The sequence below is a fragment of the Schistocerca nitens genome, chromosome 7 (assembly GCF_023898315.1).
Source record: "Schistocerca nitens isolate TAMUIC-IGC-003100 chromosome 7, iqSchNite1.1, whole genome shotgun sequence".
NCBI classification, from domain to species: domain Eukaryota; kingdom Metazoa; phylum Arthropoda; class Insecta; order Orthoptera; family Acrididae; genus Schistocerca; species Schistocerca nitens.
Window position 1 is genome coordinate 512307983 of NC_064620.1, and position 24469 is coordinate 512332451.

General features: G+C 44.8%; 1 protein-coding gene across 1 annotated transcript in view; it reads left to right on the top strand.

Annotated features, from left to right (window-relative positions):
• Window positions 1–24469, top strand: part of LOC126194976 (acetylcholinesterase 1-like) — a 187051-nt gene that overhangs the window by 91480 nt on the left and 71102 nt on the right. Inside the window, exons 6-7 of the mRNA XM_049933382.1 lie at window positions 785–970; window positions 18094–18293. Of these exons, the coding sequence (XP_049789339.1) occupies window positions 785–970; window positions 18094–18293 (386 nt within the window). The remainder of the gene's footprint in view (window positions 1–784; window positions 971–18093; window positions 18294–24469) is intronic.

A 24469-nucleotide genomic window follows, 5' to 3' on the forward strand; every position in this document is an offset into this window, starting at 1 on the left:
CGTTTTTGAGATTCCCGATTCTCGAGCAATTTGTCTTCTCCTGACGTGCGGATAAGCCGCGACAGCAGCTAAAACACCTACTTGGGCATCATCATTTGTTGCTGGTCTTGGTTGACTTTTCACATGTGGCTGAACACTTCCCGTTTCCTTAAATAACGTAACTATCCGTCGATCTGTCCGGACACTTGGATGATGTCATCCAGGATACCGAGCTGCATACATAGCGCACGCCCGTTGGACATTTTGATCACAATAGCCATACATAAACACGATATCGACGTTTTCAGCAATTGGTAAACGGTCCATTTTAACACTGGTAATGTATCACGAAGCAAATACCGTCCGCACTGGCGGAATGTTACGTGATACCACGTACTTATACGTTTGTGACTATTACAGCACCATCGATCACAAAGCGAAAAAAGTGGTCCAACTAAAACAGCCATGTTTCTTTACGTATTACACCAATATGTAATAAAAATGGGGATTCCTATTTAAAAAAACGCTGTTGATATCCGTTTGACCTATGGCAGCGCCATCTAGCGGGCCAACCATATCGCCAACTGGCTTCCCCTTTCAAGCTAGACAGTTTCGTTCTTTGTAGTTTTTTCGTTTGATGGTTATTTCGTGAGATATTTGGCCCAGTCACTATCAATGGACCACCCTGTATACATGACAGCTGTGCCACATGTTGTACAATTGGTTTATGTTTGAAAATAATCGAGACATAAATGTTTGATTGGCTCTTCACCGATGTGTTACACCGAAATTCTTGTTGTTCCAGGGTTCCTGTTCCTGGAGACAGAGGATGCTCCTGGCAACCTGGCGCTGTGGGACGTGGTAGAGGCCCTCCGCTGGACGCGGAAGAACGTGGCCGTGTTCGGGGGAGACCCCTCCAGGGTGACGCTGGGCGGCAACAGCGCCGGCGGCGGACTCTCTGAGCTGCTGGCCATCAGCCCTGTGGCAGACGGTCTGTACACTATTTATTTGCCTACTTATTTTTATTTGCTGCGTAATCCATATAACCATCTGAAATCCAGTAAATTACAAAAAGAATAGAAAAATTTTATGGCCAACGTCTAGATACTATGATGGCGCCTATATTCCTTTAATTAGACAACTAACATTCGTAATTACGGTAATGAAATATACGGTAGTTACATTTATTTAAAATTTGTGTTTACGTTGTCGTTCGACAACCAAATAATAACTGAATGAATGGAAGTTCTCTTACTGTTTTTTTGCAACTGTGTCTTCTTTTATTTCTTTATTTTAGTTCTGAGTTAAAAGTACCAAAGAAACATAACTGCAAAAAAAGCAGAACAGTACAAAATGATGAAGTTAGCATACAAACACAATCTTAAACTAAAATAAATGCGCAATTAGACTAACGCCAGACAGCAGACGGCAGTGATGACAATAACATTGGACCAGAATTACAAATAGCACTATACAGCAACAGGATGACATACATAAATATGCTGTTGTAAAAAAGACAAAACATTAAGGGCAAACATAGTGCATTATACAATAAGTACAACAATAGCTGAAGAATAGAACTGCAGATAACATCATATAACAATGTGAGAATTATAGCACACGTATTAACGTGCCTAAAATAAAAGAAAAACCCAAAATGACAAATATAATACAACCAACCACAATAGTGCCAGTATAACAGTGACTTAAATTGCACAAGAGGGCAACAGTGAAAACGTAATATACAAATAGGGGTCAGCACGAGAATTAAAACTCAAAATTACGCACCCGATGACGAAGCGGGTTTATGCCATTTGAAAATGAAGACCTCGTCTACTCATGAATTAAATTTGGGCCGGCCGTTGTGGCAGAGCGGTTCCAGGCGCTTCAGTTTGGAACCGCCCGACTACTGCGGTCGCAGGTACGAATCCTGCCTCGGGTAAGGATGTGTGTGTAGTTAGGTTTAAGTAGTTCCAAGTTCTAGGGGGCTGATGGCCTCAGACTTTGAGTCCCACAGTGCTCAGAGACATTTGAGTCATGTTTGAAATTTGGATGCCGGTAGTTATCAAATAGTCTGTGAGCAAGCTATATTTATCAAGACAGTGGAGTGAAACAGGAACCCTGGCGGGAAGGGAGTAATCTCTCGCAACCAGTTTCCTGTACAAGTCAGATTGTGCAGTCGTGTTCTTGGAACACGCCAATAAGAAGTGGTTACGATCCGCTACTGCCAGTGTGTCTTTATTGCAGCGTCCACACGTGATGATTATCAACGAATGTTGGTGCGCGGGGTAGCACTTGTGCCCCAGCCTCATGCGAATGGTAGAACTCACATGATGTCTACGAAGTTGCACTGAGGCGAATCATGGTCGAGAATAGATGTTCGGTTGTATGGCTACCAGGTAGCCACTCTTAGAGTGCTGAGACATGCCATTCACAGATCCAAGCGTGATAGCTCTTACTACTTAATCTAAAAGATATAAATTATGCAGTAAACTGAAGATATCTTTCTGAAAGACAGTGTGATGAAAGGAAAAATAAAAAAATTGAAAGAGATACGGTTAAGTTCAAATGGCTCTCAGCACTATGCGACTTAACTTCTGAGGTCATCAGTCGCTTAGAACTTAGAACTAATTAAACCTAACTAACCTAAGGACATCACACACATCCATGCCCGAGGCAGGATTCAAACCTGCGAACGTAACGGTCGCTCGGCTCCAGACTGTAGCGCCTAGAACCGCACGGCCACTCCGGCCGGCTACGGTTCAATCTCCAGTGCAACAGCAACGGGTTGTGGCCTTGGAATTTTCGTCGATTCTACACCCGCAGCCTCTCTCTTACATTCTATTACAGTTTCCACGCCTGTGGAGTCTTCCAGGTGTGGCTGAGTCTCTGAAGTTATACGGCCTGTGTTCGACTTAGAGGTCTGTTGTTAGTACTCACTATGCAAAAGTAGGCTCAATTTTAACGTTACATTAGAATTTTGTATAGAATACAAAAGTGTTCGGCGGACCAAAGTGTTAGCGCACAATGTAATAAGGATTACACTGTATTGTTGGTTATGTTTTCGAATGCAAACGATGCTAAGAGCAATTAGTTCCGTAAGCCCCATAGAAAAAGCTTTCTCTTATATCAACTTCTTCGCCGTGTTGTATTTACGTTATTGTCACTGAACTTCGGCAAACATATCTTTCTTCTCTCTACTGCCTTTACGCCATGTATGAGCGGTGTCGTCATGTTCACCGTATATGGCAATGTTTGTGGTAGAGGATCGCCGGATACCCTTTCTGTCGCCATTCTCGCACCCCTGAACCCCAACAACCTTCCCCCACCCCCTCCCACCACCGCCACAGCCACCGCCACCGCCACCAGCACCACCTCCACTCTCCGTCATGAAATTTTTGTACCAATCCGTCTGTCTCTAGTGTTATCTTAGGCGAATATGTGTGGAAGATTTATCTAAATGTTTGCGTATAGTGTAACTGAAACGGGATATGGGTACCAGGCTTCACCCACGAGGATGTCGAGCTGCTGCACAGGCCAAGCTCGTTAATCTGTAGGCGGATTCGAGCCGGGAACGGCACGCCTCCCCGAATCTCGGAAGCAGTGTGCTAACGGGTGCGGCTATAGGGGCGAGTAGAACTTGACCAAACATGTAACATGCAGTGTATCATAATATGGTCTTGTAGGTTAGGACTAATTTTCGCCGATACTTTCATACATCTACATCTTCATCACACTGCGCAAGGCACCTAACGCTGTGTAGCGGAGAGTACTTGTACAACTAATTAATTGAGCCCTCCAACCCTGTTCCACTCGCGAAGAGTGCGTGAGAGGAATGATTGTCAGTTAGTCCCAGTATAGGCTCTAATTTCTCGAATTTTCTCCTCGTGGTCATTACGCGATACTTATGAGGGGGGAAGTAGTGTGTTGTGCGACCCTTCCCGGAAAGTATTCTCCCGAAATTTCTCGGTGATGGATAACGCCTCTCTTGTAACGCCTGCCAATGGTGTTTGTTGAACATCTTTCTAACGCTCGCGCGCAGGCTAAACGAGCGCGTGACGAAATGCGCCGCTCTTCGTTGGATCTTCTCTAACTCTGCTATCAATCTTACCTAGTACGGACTCCAGTTAGATGAACAATACTCAAGAATCGATCAAACAAGCCATTTGTAAGCCAATTATTTATTGGATGATTTAAATTTCCTCAAGATTCTTCCTATTATTCTGACTCTGTCATCTGCTTTTCCCACTATTTGTTTTATGTGGTCATTCCACTTAAGGTCGCTCTGGATAGTTACTCCTAGATATTTTACGGTACATACTGTTTCCAGCGGTTTGTCATCAACAGTGTAGCTGTAAAGCAATGGATTTCTTTTCCTATGTATGCACAGTATGTTACATTTATTTACGTTCAGGGTCAATTGCCAGTGCCTGCACCATTCAATTCTCTGGAGGTCATTCTGTAAATAGTTACTACCTACTGGCGTTACTACATTGTGACAGACAACCGCATGCATCATCTGCGAACAGCCGACACTTTCTACTAGATCATTTTTATATACTGTAAACAGTAACGGTCCTATCACACTTCCGCGGGGTACTTCGGAAATTACTTTTACATGTGTGTATTTTGTTCCGTTAAGAGCGGCGTATTGCGTTCTGTCTGCAAAGTAGTCTTGAATCCTGTCGAAAATGTGCAACGATATTCGATAATCTCGAATTTTTTACACTAAACGGCGCTGAGGGACGGTGTCAAGTTCCTTCCTGAAGTCAAAGAACGCGGCCGTCGTATACGGCTCTGTGGATCTTACTGTTTGTTATTAACGTATGACACAAATGATCAGTTCCCAGAATCTGACATTCTCCAGATGTGGGAACATCACGTCTTCCTTGGTCGTTTGAATAGCTTCAAGTGTAAGTGTTGCTGACGATGCGGAATAAGTTTCACAATCGTAATATTTCACTAACGTGCACTCCCCCGTCGCTTGCATTCATTGTAGGGTGTTTATCCATGCTTTGCAGACTTGACTCCCTGGGAAGACACATTTCCTTCTATTCTTCCGGTCCAGATGGCACACCAATCAGGTTCCTTTCAGAGTATGCAGATACAATAGCGCCTTTCTTAGCAATCATATACAACCGCTCACTTGACAAGAGGTCTGTTCCTAAAGACTGGAAAGTAACACAGATCACACCAATATTCAAGAAAAGAAACAGGAGTAATCCATTGAATTACAGACCCATATAACTGAGCTCAATTTGCCGTGGGATTTTGGAGCATATACTGTACTCGAACATTATGAATCACCTTGAAGAAAATGACTTATTGATACATATCCAACACGGATTCAGAAAATATCGTTCTTGTACAACACAGCTAGCTCGTTATTCCCATGAAGTAATGAGTGCTGTCGACAAGGGATCTCACATCGATTCCATATTCCTAGATTTCCAGAAGGCTTTTGATACCGTTCCTCACAAGCGGCTATTAATCAAATTGCGTGCATATGGAGTATCGTCTCAGTTGTGTGACTGGATTCGTGATTTCCTCTGAAAGAGGTCACAGTTCCTAGTGACAGACGGTAAATAATCGAGTAAAACAGAAGTGATATCTGGTGTTCCGCAAGGTAGTTTCGTAGGCCCTCTGCTGTTCCTGATTTACATAAATGATCTAGGTGATAATCTGAGCAGCCCCCTCAGATTGTTTGCAGATGATGCTGTAATTTACCGTCTAGTAAAATCATCAGACGATCAATCCCAATTACAAAACGCTCTAGAGAGAATATCTGTATGGTACGAAAAGTGGCAATTGGCACTAAACAAAGAAAACTGTGTGGTCATCCACATGGGTACTAAAAGAAATCCGATATTTTGGGTATACTATAAATCACACAAATCTAAGGACTGTCAATTCGACTAAATACCTAGTATTACAATTACGAGCAGGATTGACGGAGGACATCGAAAAAGTGCAAAGAAGGGCAGCCCGTTTCGTGTTATCGCGCAATAGCGGTGGGAATGTCACTGATATGATACGCGAGTTGAGTGGTAGTCACTGAAACAAAGGCGGTTTTCTTTGCGGCGAGATCTATTTACGTAATGTCAATCACGAACTTTCTGTTCCGAATGAAAAAAAATTTCGTTGACACCCATCTACGTAGGTAAAAATGATCATCATAATAAAATAAGAGAAATCAGAGTTCGACCGGAAAGATATAGGTGTTCCTTTTTCACACGCGCCATTCGAGAGTGGAATGGTAGAGAAGTAGTATCAAAATGGTTCGATGAACCTTCTGCCAGGCAGTTAAGTGTGAATTGAAGAGTAACCATGTAGATGTAGATGTAGATGTAGATGTACTAACAATCTGTTTGTGACTACATTTGAAAGATCGTAAATCATGTGCCATTATTCGGGTCCCTTTATAGTCGTATGCAGACCTTCTACTGACCGAATGTTCTATCTAACGGTGTTGAATGATGTGCAGTGAAAATAAATGTGTTCTGGAGTAATTTCGTCTTCACAGTCGCAAATGCCTCTCTGCCTGAGCCTGAATCGTGCAAGATGAGTGCGACAAGGAACGTGACCGGTCAAAAGATGCTCCTGGCCCCGACTGCGGTGGGCATGATGGGTTTCCAAGCTTTCCCGTATGTCAAGTCGGCAAGAGTAATCTCTTCGACTTTTATCAGTAATGTCCTATGGACGCTACCAGTTCTCCACCTACTTTTTTTATGGAATTTGTCGGTGACCTAACACAAGTTCTCTTCTGGGCATTTTCGACAGTTCCTTCTTTTAACCCAGTATGAAGCATCTTTGTTCCTAATACTGCTGCCCATCGAGTATATTTCGAAAACCACATATAATAACTCATCTGGATTGACTCAGAGCGCTCCAAGTACCACATCGCTCAGTCCTCGACGCGCAGCTACTGTATGGTTCTCGCCATATCTCGAGTCGATACACCCAAGCGCTGACCCTGAAACTGACTACTGCCGCGAATAAGGGACTGTGGTATGCTTGCATGGCGGACCTTGGTAAACTGGCAGTTCCTGTACTAGTTACTTCATGCATTTTTCGAAGCTTTACATACTGCCGCTGCGTGACCTCTGCGAGTAAGATTTACATCAATATTTATCCCTAGCAATTTCAAGGTAGTCTTCCTAGCTATGGAACTATGGATGTATTTCCTAACTTCAGTCTTGGATTTCTAGTTACTGATAATCTTCCTGTAAAAGAATGAGCCGTTCCGGCTTCGTTCATATCGGTTTCCTCCAAAGATCGTTCCTTTTCGGCGCTCGTGATGCGGTCGCGAGGTGGCGCGCACGAGAGAGGTGATGAACCGAGAGAACGTACGGAGTGAGGGACAGTTAGTAACAGCCTGTGGTTGGTAGTGGATACAAGAGGTAACCTTGGTGGCCAATACTGTCGCTATGAACAGGTCCGTTCGGGTCGGCACCGGCTGCATTGGGCGCGTTTTGGGATGTACTGCGTAGTGAAGAAGTTTGGTAGTCGTTAGCCGATGATATATCGTTGGGGATCCTGATTCGTGACACACCTTTCCGATGCTGTTAGACACGGAATTCAACTGACGTAATAAGGTTATATCATTGTAATTACGTCATTCGTTGGAGACACATTTTCTGCCCTCCGTGTTGCAAGTGTGATGAACCTGAGACAACTGACTGGTTCTTTCTCAGTCACGAAACTCAGTGCACAGTTTATCTTGTGCTTCGCCGCTACGAAACTTGTGCCATTCTGACTGTAGTAACTCGTGTTGACGTCTGATTGTGTCAGTATTGTGGTTTACCATTTAAACCATGGGGCTTACTGTGTATTATTTCTTAATCTTAACGTTTAGTCTGTTTCAGAAACACTGTGTATCAGTGAGCACACCGATGCACTAATGTATGTTGGTTCCGCCATATCGTTTTGCGGAGACGTGAATGTTTGGGTCCATCAAGGACGTGTAATTATTGTAAGGCTAATTTATCATTTTATGCCTTTCCTTGACGAAGTCTTATCCTAGTGTGCTTTGAACTGCTTGCTTAAAATACTCGGTGTTTCAGGGTGATTTGATTACTGCTTGGAGGCAGTGACAATTTGTTTAAAGCGCTTTGATACTAATTTTACGTTGTTTTACCTCATATTGTTCTAAGTGCACTGCTTTGAGTTGCTGATTTATTTTTCAATAGATTCCAAGTGAGGAGAACATTCGAACAATCGCCGACCCAAAAAGCTTAACTTATAATGCTCTGGGTCGACTGATGTAGCGTTAATCACTGAAGAGCTAGTGGTAGGTTTCCTGTAAATATCGAAACATACCTTATTAACCAGTTGGAGGGATAAATATAAATATCTTAGCACACCTTGCTGATTGGTGACTTCATGGGTAAAGAGCAATTTAGGTTGAAGACTGTTAAATTCGAGTAACAGTGTATCGGCATCCTCTTCTTGACCTTTAAAAATAAAGAGTATGTGATCGACATAGCTTCTACAAAAAAAAGAATATGTTAAGATAGTTCGAAGCTGTTACACGGGGGAGGTACCCGTTTTTTATATTTCTTGTGAATAGTTGGTTGGTTGTTTCGGGGAAGGAGACCAGACAGCGAGGTCATCGGTCTCATCGGATTAGGGAAGGACGGGGAAGGAAGTCGGCCGTGCCCTTTGAAAGGAACCATCCCGGCATTTGCCTGGAGCGATTTAGGGAAATCACGGAAAACTTAAATCAGGATGGCCGGACGCGGGATTGAACCGTCGTCCTCCCGAATTTCTTGTGAATAGATGGGCAAGAAAGCCTGAGAGAGATATCCTCATAGCTATCCCATCGGATTGCTTATAAATTTTATTATCAAATGAAAAATAGTTAAGTGAAATAAGTAACTCCAGAAGGGAAATTATCTCAGCCAGTTGCTCACTGATGACCGACGGATTATTGAGCAGAGACTTCCGCACGATGCCGATCGCTTCTATAAGGGGAACATTACCATAGAGATTTCTTATATCAAGTGAAAGAAGAATACAAACGTCAGGAAACGTAAAATTTTGGAGCAGCTCCTATTGCATAACGAAAGTGAGTCAGTAAACTTAATCTTTCTACGCATCGAATAAAAACTTTTAGGCATGATTCCCGGGTTTCCAATTCCGTTTAGTATGACGTGGACAAGGAGGCAGGTTTGTGAGTTTTAACTTGTGCACGAAGAACAGGAGTTCTAGGGTTCATCACTTTCAATTTATATAGGTCATACGGAAGGATTATACACTCCTGGAAATGGAAAAAAGAACACATTGACACCGGTGTGTCAGACCCACCATACTTGCTCCGGACACTGCGAGAGGGCTGTACAAGCAATCATCACACGCACGGCACAGCGGACACACCAGGAACCGCGGTGTTGGCCGTCGAATGGCGCTAGCTGCGCAGCATTTGTGCACCGCCGCCGTCAGTGTCAGCCAGTTTGCCGTGGCATACGGAGCTCCATCGCAGTCTTTAACACTGGTAGCATGCCGCGACAGCGTGGACGTGAACCGTATGTGCAGTTGACGGACTTTGAGCGAGGGCGTATAGTGGGCATGCGGGAGGCCGGGTGGACGTACCGCCGAATTGCTCAACACGTGGGGCGTGAGGTCTCCACAGTACATCGATGTTGTCACCAGTGGTCGGGGGAAGGTGCACGTGCCCGTCGACCTGGGACCGGACCGCAGCGACGCACGGATGCACGCCAAGACCGTAGGATCTTACGCAGTGCCGTAGGGGACCGCACCGCCACTTCCCAGCAAATTAGGGACACTGTTGCTCCTGAGGTATCGGCGAGGACCATTCGCAACCGTCTCCATGAAGCTGGGCTACGGTCCCGCACACCGTTAGGCCGTCTTCCGCTCACGCCCCAACATCGTGCAGCCCGCCTCCAGTGGTGTCGCGACAGGCGTGAATGGAGGGACGAATGGAGACGTGTCGTCTTCAGCGATGAGAGTCGCTTCTGCCTTGGTGCCAATGATGGTCGTATGCGTGTTTGGCGCCGTGCAGGTGAGCGCCACAATCAGGACTGCATACGACCGAGGCACACAGGGCCAATACCCGGCATCATGGTGTGGGGAGCGATCTCCTACACTGGCCGTACACCACTGGTGATCGTCGAGGGGACACTGAATAGTGCACGGTACATCCAAACCGTCATCGAACCCATCGTTCTACCATTCCTAGACCGGCAAGGGAACTTGCTGTTCCAACAGGACAATGCACGTCCGCATGTATCCCGTGCCACCCAACGTGCTCTAGAAGGTGTAAGTCAACTACCCTGGCCAGCAAGATCTCCGGATCTGTGCCCCATTGAGCATGTTTGGGACTGGATGAAGCGTCGTCTCACGCGGTCTGCACGTCCAGCACGAACGCTGGTCCAACTGAGGCGCCAGGTGGAAATGGCATGGCAAGCCGTTCCACAGGACTACATCCAGCATCTCTACGATCGTCTCCATGGGAGAATAGCAGCCTGCACTGCTGCGAAAGGTGGATATACACTGTACTAGTGCCGACATTGTGCATGCTCTGTTGCCTGTGTCTATGTGCCTGTGGTTCTGTCAGTGTGATCATGTGATGTATCTGACCCCAGGAATGTGTCATTAAAGTTTCCCCTTCCTGGGACAATGAATTCACGGTGTTCTTATTTCAATTTCCAGGAGTGTATATTGACACTCGTCAAGCTGCGCCTTAAGGACTTTATCGTACGCCAATATGGGATCGAATCCTACTGCTTGGATGTCATTTTCCGCAAAAAGGTTTAATACATTTTCAGTATAATCCTTGCTGTAGAGCAACACTTCAATGTTCCCTTTGTCTGCCAGTACCATAGTAGTTTCTCCCTTTATGACGATCGTTCTAAGGACTTTCTGTTCAGATGAGAGGACAGATTTATTAATTGCATTACGTATAATACTGCTAGCTTTGGCACTAAGTTGAAGTTTCACTTGTGTTTTCGGTGAGGGCTTTATCAACAGCAACATCAAATCAGCCGAGAAGGAGGTCACTGTTTTATCATTCATTGATATTTCGGGCCCTTGTGCAGCAGCCTAGTTTTATGACTGTCAGACTTAATGTCAGTGAGGTTCAGAAACGGTTCGGCAAAATACGAGGTGCATTCAAGTTCTAAAGCCTCCGATTTTTTTTCTAATTAACTACTCACCCGAAATCGATGAAACTGGCGTTACTTCTCGACGTAATCGCCCTGCAGACGTACACTTTTTTCACAACGCTGACGCCATGATTCCATGGCAGCGGCGAAGGCTTCTTTAGGAGTCTGTTTTGACCACTGGAAAATCGCTGAGGCAATAGCAGCACGGCTGGGGAATGTGCGGCCACGGAGAGTGTCTTTCATTGTTGGAAAAAGCCAAAAGTCACTAGGAGCCAGGTCAGGTGAGTAGGGAGCATGAGGAATCACTTCAAAGTTGTTATCACGAAGAAACTGTTGCGTAACGTTAGCTCGATGTGCGGGTGCGTTGTCTTGGCGAAACAGCACACGCGTAGCCCTTCCCGGACGTTTTTGTTGCAGTGCAGGAAGGAATTGGTCCTTCAAAACATTTTTGTAGGATGCACCTGTTACCGTAGTGCCCTTTGGAACGCAATGGGTAAGGATTACGCCCTCGCTGTCCCAGAACATGGACACCATCATTTTTTCAGCACTGGCGGTTACCCGAAATTTTTTTGGTGGCGGTGAATCTGTGTGCTTCCACTGGGCTGACTGGCGCTTTGTTTCTGGATTGAAAAATGGCATCCACATCTCATCCATTGTCACAACCGACGAAAAGAAAGTCCCATTCATGCTGTCATTGCACGTCAACATTGCTTGGCAACATGCCACACGGGCAGCCGTATGGTCGTCCGTCAGCATTCGTGGCACCCACCTGGATGACACTTTTCGCATTTTCAGGTCGTCATGCAGGATTGTGTGCACAGAATCCACAGAAATGCCAACTCTGGAGGCGATCTGTTCAACAGTCATTCGGCGATCCCCCAAAACAATTCTCTCCACTTTCTTGATCATGTCGTCAGACCGGCTTGTGCGAGCCCGAGGTTGTTTCGGTTTGTTGTCACACGATGTTCTGCCTTCATTAAACTGTCGCACCCACGAACGCACTTTTGACAAATCCATAACTCCATCACCACATGTCTCCTCCAACTGTCGATGAATTTCAATTGGTTTCACACCACGCAAATTCAGAAAACGAATGATTGCATGCTGTTCAAGTAAGGAAAACGTCGCCATTTTAAGTATTTAAAACAGTTCTCATTCACGCCACTGGCGGTAAAATTCCATCTGCCGTACGGTGCTGCCATCTCTGGGACGTATTGACAATGAACGCGGCTTCATTTTAAAACAATGCGCATGTTTCTATCTCTTTCCAGTCCGGAGAAAAAAAACCGGAGACCTTAGAACTTGAATGCACCTCGTAAAAGCTGGGCGCCTCGCGTTTTTCACCTAATCTCCCATCTGGTGATTGCGGGATTTTCTGTACACTTATCAGAGGTACTCGAGTGTTTTTACCCCGTGAGTTTTTCTTTTGTTACGCTCTTTTCACAACTCAGGTCGAGGTTTCCCAGTTGCTTTATGTAACTGACAATGTAGTTTTGCAGCTCATTCTTGGCTCACAAATTTGTACTGAAGAAACTTGTTTTTCCCTCCACTTGTCTGATGACGCTCCTGAGAGGGTGAAACGCTTCACAAATTACATCAGTAATAAACCACAAATTTGCAAACGAGACTGCCTATTCTTTCTAGAACGTCTCAAGATGTTACTGTACCATCAGCCGAAAGATGGCGTGGTATAATTATCATCAAAAAGTAGTGGCGTAAGATGCGTTTTTCTGGCCGTTGAAAGTGGCTGCATTCCGTACGATCTGGATGTTGCTTCCAACCAGAAAGCGAAGTTGAGACACAAGAGATAGAGAGTGGCACCTCTAAAGACTCAAAGCTGAAGATGTACGTAATACAAATGGAAAAAAGAAGGGTAGATCACCTACTTTCGATGACGCAGAGAAAACTGTCATAGTAGCCACACTTCATTGTTGTTGTTGTTGTGGTCTTCAGTTCTGAGACTGGTTTGACGCAGCTCTCCATGCTAATCTATCCTGTGCAAGCTCCTTCATCTCCCAGTACCTACTGCAACCTACATCCTTCTGAATCTGCTTAGTGTATTGATCTCTTGGTCTCCCTCTACGATTTTTACCCTCCACGCTGCCCTCCAATGCTAAATTTGTGATCCCTTGATGCCTCAAAACATGTCCTACCAACCGATCCCTTCTTGTAGTCAAGTTGTGCCACAAACTTCTCTTCTCCCCAATCCTATTCAATACCTCCTCATTAGTTATGTGATCTACCCATCCAATCTTCAACATTCTTCTGTAGCACCACATTTCGAAATCTTCTATTCTCTTCTTGTCCAAACTATTTATTGTCTATGTTTCACTTCCATACATGGCTACACTCCATTCAAATACTTTCAGAAAAGGCTTCCTGACACTTAAATCTATACTCGATGTTAACAAATTCCTCTTCTTCAGAAACGCTTTCCTTGCCATTGCTAGTCTACATTTTATATCCTCTCTACTTCGACCATCATCAGTTATTTTGCTCCCCAAATAGCAAAACTCCTTTACTACTTTAAGTGTCTCATTTCCTAATCTAATTCCCTCAGCATCACCCGACTTAATTCGACTACTTTCCATTGTCCTCGTTTTGCTTTTGTTGATGTTCATCTTATATCCTCGTTTCAAGGCACTGTCCATTCCGTTCAACTGCTCTTCCAAGTCCTTTGCTGTCTCTGACTGAATTACAGTGTCATCGGCGAACCTCAAAGTTTTTATTTCTTGTCCCTGGATTTTAATACCTACTCCGAACATTTCATTTGTTTCCTTTATTGCTTGCTCAATATACAAATTGAATAACATCTGGGACAGGCTACAACCCTGTCTCACTCCCTTCCCAACCGCTGCTTCCCTTTCATGCCCCTCGACTCTTTTAACTGCCATCTGGTTTCTGTTCAAATTGTAAATAGCCTTTCGCTCCCTGTATTTTACCCCTGCCACCTTTAGAATTTGAAAGAGACTATTCCAGTCAACATTGTCAAAAGCTTTCTCTAAGTCTACAAATGCTGGAAACGTAGGTTTGCCTTTCCTTAATCTTTCTTCTAAAGTAAGTCGTATGGTCAGTATTGCCTCACGTGTTCCAACATTTCTACGGAATCCAAACTGATCTTCCCCGAGGTCGGCTTCTACCACACTTCATTAAGTCCAATGAAAAGAGTAACAGAAAGAACTGTGCTGTAACAGGAATGTAAAGGGAAACTTATTACTACCGAAATACATATTACAGAAAACCATGACTCCAACCGGGTGAATGCTTCAGAAACTACCACACCTTGAAGGAATGTGGGGCCTAACTGACGAAATACACGAAATGAAAGAAAAAATATGACCTGCCCAGTGCTAAAATGTGTGTGTAATTTGTGGTCGTGGCATGATTTTATTATATCTAATGGTGGTTATCTTCAGTGCAGAGGCAGTACAGAGTGAAAAAAATCGAGCGGAAAGGAGTGAAGGTAATTTTGGGAGTACTCCAAGACAGTGCTACGGTCTACTACCATTTACAATTTATATTAATCATGTAGACGATAAAATTGGAAGCCCCGTGAGACTACTCGTGGACGACACTATTGTTTATAAAGACGTTGCCACGCGAGAAGACTGTGGAAAAGTGCAGGAATGAATGTAGGTGCACGGACTGGCAGTAATGCGCGTAAGTAGACTGTGTGACCCCATACTGCTCGATTACACTGTCACAGACAAATCACTGCAGACAGTAAGAATCGCAAAATGCCTAGGAAGAACTATCCTGGGCGACCTAAAGTCAAGTGACCAGATGAAACAAGTGGTAGGAAAATTAGTAGCCAGGTTGGAATTCAGTGAGAGAATCTTAAGGAAATGTAGTTCATCCACGAAAGAAATGGCTTACAAAGCTTTCGACCGACTCTTGAGTACTGTCCATCATTTTGGGACCCTCGGCAAGTAGTTTTAATACGGGGCAAGGGGGACATCCAACGAAGACCGGGCGGTTTCGTCACCCAAACTTCTAGTTCGCGCCACATTGTTACGGAGATGCTCAACAAACCCCAATGACAGACGCTACAGGAGAAGCGTTGTGTATCACAGATAGATATGCTATTGAAATTTCGAAAACAATAAGGCAAAATCTATCATACGTCTCGGAAGATGATAACGATAAGAAAATTAGGGACATTACATCTCATACGGAGCTTTACCGGCAGTCGTTCTCATCCGCACCACGCATGCACTCGGAAAGAAAGGGGAGAGGTGTGAGGGAAGGATATAAGTGATGTAAAAAGTACTATCTGCTACACACCATAAGGTGGCTTGCACTGACAATTATCAAATACTATTACCACCATATACCTCCTAACTTCGTATCGGGCCTCCTTTTCGGTGGCATAGTGCTACATCTCGTCTTAGCACGGACTCAAAAAGGCGTTGAGCCTATGCTGGCTCTGAAGTAGTCTATAATTGTGAGAGTGTTGCCGGAGCAGGATTTTGGGCACGAACTGACCTCTTTGATTATGTCCCATAAATGTTAGATGGGATTCATGTCAGGCAATTCTGATGGGCAATCATTTACTTGAATTGTCCATAACGTACTGCAAACCAGTCGCGAACAATTGTGGCCCAGTGCCATGACATTTTTTTCGGAACACGCTTTCCTTGAATACTTGAAAATAGTTTCCAAGTATCCGAAGATAATCATTCTCCGTCAATGATCGGTTCATTTGGACCAGAGGACCCATTCCATTCCATGTAAACACAACCCACACCATTATGGAGTATCCATAAGCTTGCACAGTGCCTTGCTGACAGCTTGGGTTCATGGCTTCCTGGGATCTGCGCCATACTCGGAACCTACCATCAGTTCTTACCAACTGAAATCGGGACTCACCTAACCAGTTCTTGGCTTCCCATTCTTCTATGGTCCAACCATTACAGCACAAGCCCAGGAGAGGCTCTGCATGCGATATCGTGTTGTTAACAAAGGCACTCGCATCGGGCATCTGCTGCCATAGTCCACTAATAATAAATTTCGACCCACTGTCCTAAGGGGTACGTTCGTCGTACTTTCTTTTTAGTTCTTTTGCTGGTGCCTTGTCCCGCGGTTTCGGAGGGTCGGCACAGTGAAGAAAAGATTTGGCAAGGTTAGATTTAACAGGTGGTCAGATGCCCTTCCAGCCACCGCCCCGTACCCGCAGGACGGAAGTAGTGTACCCCAGTTGTCTGTGTCTAGTGTAATCCATGGAATAGTGAAAACGTGTTCAAATGTCTGCGAGTCTTGTAACTGAGGAGGAACGTGAGGACCAGCCCGGTATTCACCTAGTGGGATATGGAAAACCGCCTAAAAACCACATCCAGGCTGGCCGACACACCGGCCGCCGTCGGTAACCCGTCGGGCGGATTCGACCCGGGGCCGGCGCGCCTACCCGAGTCCAGGAAGCAGCGCAGTAGGGCTCTCGGCTAACCTGACGTGTGGGTACGTTCACCGTACGTCCCACATTTATTTGTGCGGTTATTTCACGCAGATTTCCTCGTCTGTTAACATTGACAACTCTACGCAAACGCCGCTGCTCTCTGTCGTTCAAATGGTTCAAATGGCTCTCAGCACTATGGGACTTAACATCTGAGGTCATCAGTCCCCTAGAACTTAGAACTACTTAAATCTAACTAACCTAAGGACATCACACACATCCATGCCCGAGGCAGGATTCGAACCTGCGACCGTAGCGGTCACGCGGTTCCAGACTGAAGTGCCTAGAACCGCACGGCCACACCGGCCGGCGCTCTCTGTCGTTATATGAAGGCCGTTGGCCGCTGCGTTATCCATGATGAGAGATAATGTCTGAAATTTGGTACTTTCGGCACACTCTTTACACTATGGATCTCAGAATAATGCATTCCCTAACGATTTCCGAAACGGAATGTTCCATGCTTCTAGTTCCATCTACCACTTTTGGTTCAAAGACCGTTAATTACCGGCATGCTGCCATAGTTACGTCGGAAACCTTTTCACATGAGTCACCCGAGTGCAAATGACAACTCCGCCATGCACTTCCCTCTTACAACTCGTTTACGCGATCTTACCGCCATCTGTGTCTTTGCATATAGTTATCTCAAGACTTTTGTCACCTCAGCGTAATTCATACACGAAACGTGAGGTTTACAAGACCCGTGTTCGAGAGATTCTCTAGTATTAATCATCGGCCTGGGAGTCATACCAAATAGCAGTTATTTAACAGTTAGAGAAGATCCAAGGAAGAACGGCGGGTTCCGTCAACGCGGCGGTTACTCGGTGTGACAGCATTACAAGAATTCTCATGCTACAAGAGAGCCTTTTTCATCATTGAGAGGTTTTAAATCGAAGTTTCCATTGTGTACGTTCCTAGAAGGGTCGGGCAACATATTGTTTCCTCCCATATTCATAACAAACAGAAAATTAGAGTAATTACATTTCATTCGTTGCTTCACCGAGTCATTCTTCACACATTATTCGTCAGTGAAACAGAAGAATAAAAGGGAGGGGGTTGGGGGGGGGGGGAGCGATCCGGAGATAGTGCCATGAGAAGTACCTGCACCTTTTATCGTGACATGCGAGGTACTCATGTAAGCGTCGCCGTATGGTAGCCACCCAGAAGAAACCGACATTTTACACTGTTTGAGACATTCTACTAAAGTCAGCTTTTGGTAGCTGACTGGTCAGGGCGACGGCATGTCATACCTAACGGCCCGGGTTCGATTCCGGGCTGGGTCGGAGATTTTCTCCGCTCAGGGACTGGGTGTTGTGTTGTCCGTATCATCATCATTTCATCCCCATCGAGACGCAAGTCGCCGAAGTCGAGTCAACTCGAAAGACTTGCACCAGGCGAACGGTCTACCCGACTGGAGGCCCTAGCCACACGGCATTTCCATATCCTACGAAACACTATATTTAGTTTGAGAATGCTGGATATACTGTCAACTGCGGAAAACGTAGCCCGAATCAGAGATGAACTAAACTCTGACGTCTTTCCCAGGACTGTTCCAACAGGTGATAACGGTGAGCGGCACGGCGCATGCGCCGTGGTCGCTGGTGGCGGGGCACAAGGCGTCGGCGGCGGCGCGGCGCGTCGCGGCGTTCGCCGGCTGCAACTCCTCCGACGCCACCCCCGTCGTCGTCGCCTGTCTGCGCAACAGGACGCTCAACAACATCACAATAGCCTACCGCCAGCTCTGCGTACGTACACGCTGTCAAATATGAGTGTGTGCGTGAGTACGTATGTATAGTGTGTGTGTGTGTGTGTGTGTGTGTAAGCACTCAAAGTAATTAACACGTGAAAGGACAAGAAGTTAGTAGTTTGTACACTATTGTCCATTAACACTTCTTATATGAATTTCGGCCGCCGATATCGATGTGAAGGGGATCGTCGTCCGCAACTCGTGGTCGTGCGGTAGCGTTCTCGCTTCCCACGCCCGGGTTCCCGGGTTCGATTCCCGGCGGGGTCAGGGATTTTCTCTGCCTCGTGATGACTGGGTGTTGTGTGACGTCCTTAGGTTAGTTAGGTTTAAGTAGTTCTAAGTTCTAGGGGACTGATGACCATAGATGTTAAGTCCCATAGTGCTCAGAGCCATTTGAACCATTTGAAGGAGATCGTCAAACTATTGGACTGATAAAATCATTACTACCGACGCCAGAAGTGCGTTCCATTTGTTGGCGGCCTTCGCGTGTTTCTTCTTCTGTTTTGAATTTCCAAGCTCTGGCTGATGTTCAGCCGTGTACAGCCGAGATGTTTTTCGTTGGTATACTCTGTTCTTTTTTCCTTGTATTAACCAAAAATGGTTCAAATGGCTCTCAGCACTATGGGACTTAACATCTGAGGCCATCAGTCCCCTAGAACTTAGAGCTAGTTAAACCTAACTAACCTAAGGACATCACACACATCCATGCCCGAGGTAGGATTCGAACCTGCGACCGTAGCAGTCGCGCGGTTCCGGCCTGGAGCACCTAGAAATGCTCGCCCACCGCGACCGGCTTGTATTAACCAATACGTTACATTTATAGGCCGGCCGCGGTGGCCGAACGGTTCTAGGCGCTTCATTCTGGAACGGAGCTGCTGCTACGGTCGCAGGTTCAAATCTTGCCTCGTGCATCGATGTGTGTGATGTCCTTAGGTTAGTTAGGTTTATGTAGTTCTAAGTCCAGGGGGCTGATGACCTCAGATGTTAAGTCCCATAGTGCTTAGAACCACTTGAACCATTTTTACGTTTGTACTTTCCATATAGTGGATAGACTGCAGTCTTTTTCACATCTCACAAAGCGCATTACCTTGGCTTGCAGCTACATTCTTCCATACATTACAACATGATTTTATGTATATACACCGAAGCGGCGAATGAAAGTTTGTGTCAAGGTCGGGTATCGAACCTGGATCTCCTGTTTACTAGGATGGTGCGTTAGCCACTACTCCACATTAGCAACAGCACGGGTTACCATGGCACGCCTCCGTCCTCAATCCAAATTCTCACTGCCGCCCCAGTCTACTTTAAATTCCCCCTCACAGTATAGCCGAGGCACTCCATGTTCTGAAATAGCACATCAGCATCGAACGTAAATGGGGGATCCAGCCTGAAACCCAGGTACAGGTACTTATACAAATGAAATGACACAATTTCATAGACTTTACTGATCTTATACTGTGCAAGGAGGAATTTAAAGTAGCAAGGGTCTGTAGTGAGAATTTGGATCGAGGAGGGGGGTACGTCAGGGTAATCCATGCAGTTGTGTGAACCGCTGTGTCGAGCTGTCTTAGTGGCTGACACTCCTGCATAGTAAGCATGAAACCCTGGTTCAATCCGCGGCACTGGTACAAATTTTCACCAGACGCTTCAGTCTGTATAGTTAAAAATCATATCAATATGAGACCAAAAAGTCTCTGAACTTCTGTCGTCTCCTTTCTGTAAGCACCTGCACCTGGGTTTCAGATCGGATCCCCCTTTACGTTCGATGCTTAGGTGCTATTCCAGAACACAAAGAGCCTTCGAAATTCTGTTCCTCTATAAAGGGAGGTTTAAAGTACACCTTGGCAGAAGTAAGAATTTGGATCGAGGAGGGAGTCGTGCCTTGGTAATCTGTGCAGTTTTCTGAACCGCTGTTCAAAGGTGACTTAATGGCTAACGCACTGCCTAAAAAAGGTGGAGACGCGGGTTCGATTCCCCGCCTTGGTACAAATTTTCACTCACCGCTTCAGTCTATACACATACAATTATACCTCTATAAGACCAGTAAAGTCTGTGAAATCGTGTCGTTTCAATGACTTTAAAATAGGGAGAGTACATTTTCTGGAATTTAGTTCTTGGTTCAAATGTTCAAATGTGTGCGAATACCTAAGGGACCAAACTGCTGAGTTCATCGGTCCCTAGACTTATAAACTACTTAAACTAACTTATGCTAAGAACAACGCACACACCAATGCCCGAAGGAGGACTCGAACCTACGGCGGGAGTGGCCGCGTAGTCCGTCACATGCCGCCTCAAACTGCGCGGCCACTCCGCGCGGCGTTGTTCTTTGCATTCCTTTCTAATTTTTCGCACTTTTTTTGTGTGGAGCACCAAATAAAGAAATTTATATAATTTACAGTTTGAATCATGTTTATTTTTAGGATACACCAAAAATATTGGAGAGATTGACACAGATAGAAAAGCAAGTTGAAGTGGCAATCATTAAAACACAGGTGGTTTTCATTTCGGAGAGGTCTTTTCACGAAATTTCTAGCATCAATCTTCTGCTCCGATTGCGACAGTATTCTGTTGGTGTCGACATACATAGGGAGAGAAACCGCTGCTCTCACGGAAAGATTTAAGAGTTCATTTTTCCATCGCGCTTTTCGAGAGTGCAAAGGTAGTGGAATAGTTTGAAGATGGTTCGATGAACCCTCTGCCAGAAACTTAATTGTGAATAATAATTTAGTGATGACAATGTAGATCAGTTTTTAATTCCGATATTTATTCCAACAAAACGACTATACACGTTGGTGTGTGGAATGTATGAGAATGGCGATATAGCATCAGACTTCCGCAAAAACATCATCCACACAATTCCGAAGATTGAAAGAGCCGACAAGTGCGAGAATTATCCCACAATCAGTTTGGTAGCACATGCATCCAAGCTGTTTACCAGAATAGTATACAAAAGAATGGAAAAGAGAAGTGAAGACGTGTTAGATGACGATCAGTTTAGCTTTACGAAAGATAAAAGCAGCAGAGACACAATTCTGACATTGCAGTAGATAGTGGAACAAGGACCAAAGAAAAATCAAGACACGTTCATAGAATTTATTGACCTGGAAAAATGGCAGTGGACAGTGTAAAACGGTGCAAGATGTTTGAAATTCTGAGAAAAATGGGGGAAAGCTATAGGAAAAGAGGGTAATATACAATATGTACAAGAGCCAAGAGGGAATAATGCGAGTGGAAGACCAAGTACGAAGTGCTTGCTCGAATTAAAAAGGGTTTAAGACAGGGGTGTAGTCTTTCGCTTCTACTGTTCAGTCTATACCCCGAAGAACCAATGACTAAAATAAAGTAAAAGTTCATGGATGCAATTAAAATTCTAGGTGAAATGATATCAATGACAAAATTCAGTAATGACATTGCTATACTTAGTGAATATAGGAAGACAAATAGGATCTTCTGAATGGAATGAACAATCTAATGAGTACAAAATATGGATTGAGAGTTAATAGAAGAAAGACGAAAGTAATGAGAGCGGAAATGAGAACAGTGAGAAACTGAACATAATGACTGGTGAGCACGAAATAGATGAAGTTAAGGAATTCTACTACCTAAGCAGTAAAATGCATGACGGATGGAGCAAGGAGGACAGAAAAAGCAGGCTAGCACTGACAAAATGGGCATTCCTGGCCATGATAAGTCAACTACTATTAAACATAGACCTTACTTTGAGGAAGAAATTTCTGAAAATATACGTTTGGAGCACAGCATGCCTATGGTAGTGAAACGTGGACTGTCGGAAAACCGGAGAAGAAGAAAGTCGAGGCACTGGAGATGTGGTGCTACAGAAGAATGTTGAAAATTAGGTAGACTGATAAGGTAAGGTATGAGAAGGTTCTTCGCAGAATCGGTGAGGAAAGGAATATATGGAAAACACTAACAAGAAGAAGAAGGTACAGGATGATAGGACATGTGTTAAGAGGCCAAGGAATAACTTACTTGATGCTAGAGGGAGCTGTAGAGAATTAAGAAAAGTAGAGGAAGACAGAATTTTGAATACAGCCAGCAAGTAATTGAGGGCGTAGGTTGCAAGCGCTACTCCGAGATGAAGAAGTAGGCACAGGAGAGCAATTCGTGTTGGGCCACATCAAGCAAGTCAGAAGACTCATGGAAGAAAAAGCACTTACTTCAAAATTACATCACTCTGTGTAGTTTTAATGTTGCTGGAATTTTTCTCTTTAATGTTGTAATGTCTGCTTTGTTCCTAGTGATGCGTTACTATTACTACGTACATATTATGTTCGATAGGAAGAGAAGTTGTTGAAGATTTATTTTATCATAATATGCCGGGAACGTGGTGTGTGTGTGTGTGTGTGTGTGTGTGTGTGTGTGTGTGTGTGTGTTTTTCACACATCTGCTTATGTGGGAAAATTCTGACTATTCGTGACGTCGCTAAGTGTTTCAAAGCTGACATTTTGGTGCAAGAAAGTAGCAGAACATCTCAACAAATGATTGCGATGTATCAGCAGCACTACATCGCTAATGATCGGTGATAACATTATCGGATGCTCTGAAGCTCTGTTTACAGCACTTCTACATTGTCATTACGTCGAGTATTTATATTTGGATAAGCTGTAGAAATATCTGTATGCTGATAAGTGTGCCGTATCTGCTGATAATTCCTGTCAGTCACTGAACTGCCTTACAAGTAGCCAGATATTCCTTAGATGCGATACTGTTGGAGATCTGTACAGTCATCGCAATACTAAGACAAACAAATTAGTTGTAATCTGGTAGTCAGGAAGGGGCAGAATAAGGCAAAGATTGTGGATGGGGCCGTAATGAGCTACCGCTGGTTACAGTAAAGACATACACTTTATTTGAAGAAATAACTTTTAACAATTATATTAAAAGATTTTACTGCACTGACGGCTGAAGGCCTTGCTAAGAAAGAATTCAAAACTTCTTTTTTGTGGCTAACGGCCACAAGCAACTTCAGAATACTCAACAGCTAAAGGCCTGAAGTACTAGTGAGGAAGGCAGTTACACATTAACAAATACTAAGACATTTTCTTTTTAAACAATGAAAACTCTAACAAGCTATAGTAACTGCTGAAGGCCTTATTAAGAAAGAATTGCGAATTATTTGTCGGCTGAAGGCCACAGGCAATGCTACACACAATCAACGGCTGAAGGCCTGATTAAGAAAAAATTTCAAAATTATTCGTCGGCTGAAGGGCACAAGCAGTTTCAGAATACTCAAAGGCTGAAGGCCTGAATTACAAGCACGAAAGGCAATAACACACACATAATAGCATTAGAGTAAATTTTAAACAATTATGACAACTTGACCGAGTAAGACGGGGTGATCGACAGACAGTGCTCCATGGATCGACCTGAGGGTGACTACAGCTGTGTAAGTGGTGAGACAGGCAGCCAAGAGTAATGTTCACCTAAGGAGGGCAACTCAAACTGGAGGCGGTTTAAACGCCGACCAACCTTCTTAGCAAATTTCACCTACCGCCAGATAACCAGTACAACGCTGGAATAATTCAGGCGAGAGCGAATTGACAGACAGCACTGCATCTCCAGAATCCGGTGTTTAAAACATCAAAAGACAGAAGGAACCACTATAACCCCGGTAGACAAGGAAAACAATTATCCATACCCCAATGAAGGAAGCTGTCAAATCACACGCCATGCTGGACAGCATCGGCAAGACGAGGAAAAGTACACTGCCGCAAAATACCCTAATCTCCAGGGCAGTTAACTGGGGCGTTAGCAGCCACTAGGTAGTAAGATACCGCTGGTTGCACTTCAGCAATAATAACACTAAATCCAAATTAACATCAAGCAGCAGAAGGCGGATTACAGCTTCCGCCAACCTGACAGACTCCACTTGTTGCGGTTGGTCTCACAGATCCTGGGAGCAGCAACACGCAGACAACAGTGAGATCTCAAACAGTGGAGGTTTCACTACTGGATAAGGTTCACTCAACTTCAAACGTCCTGGGTTCGGTCGTCGGCTACAGCCCCTCAATCCGACAGTGCCTGCACGCCGCCAGTGATCCCGGCCTGCCCTCACCCTGCGGACCTCCTCGCTGCTCCGTCCGAAGCCCCCACTGCCTCACACACAGGACGACCCGGAAATACTAGCCGTGACAGCAAAGATAGTACCACAGT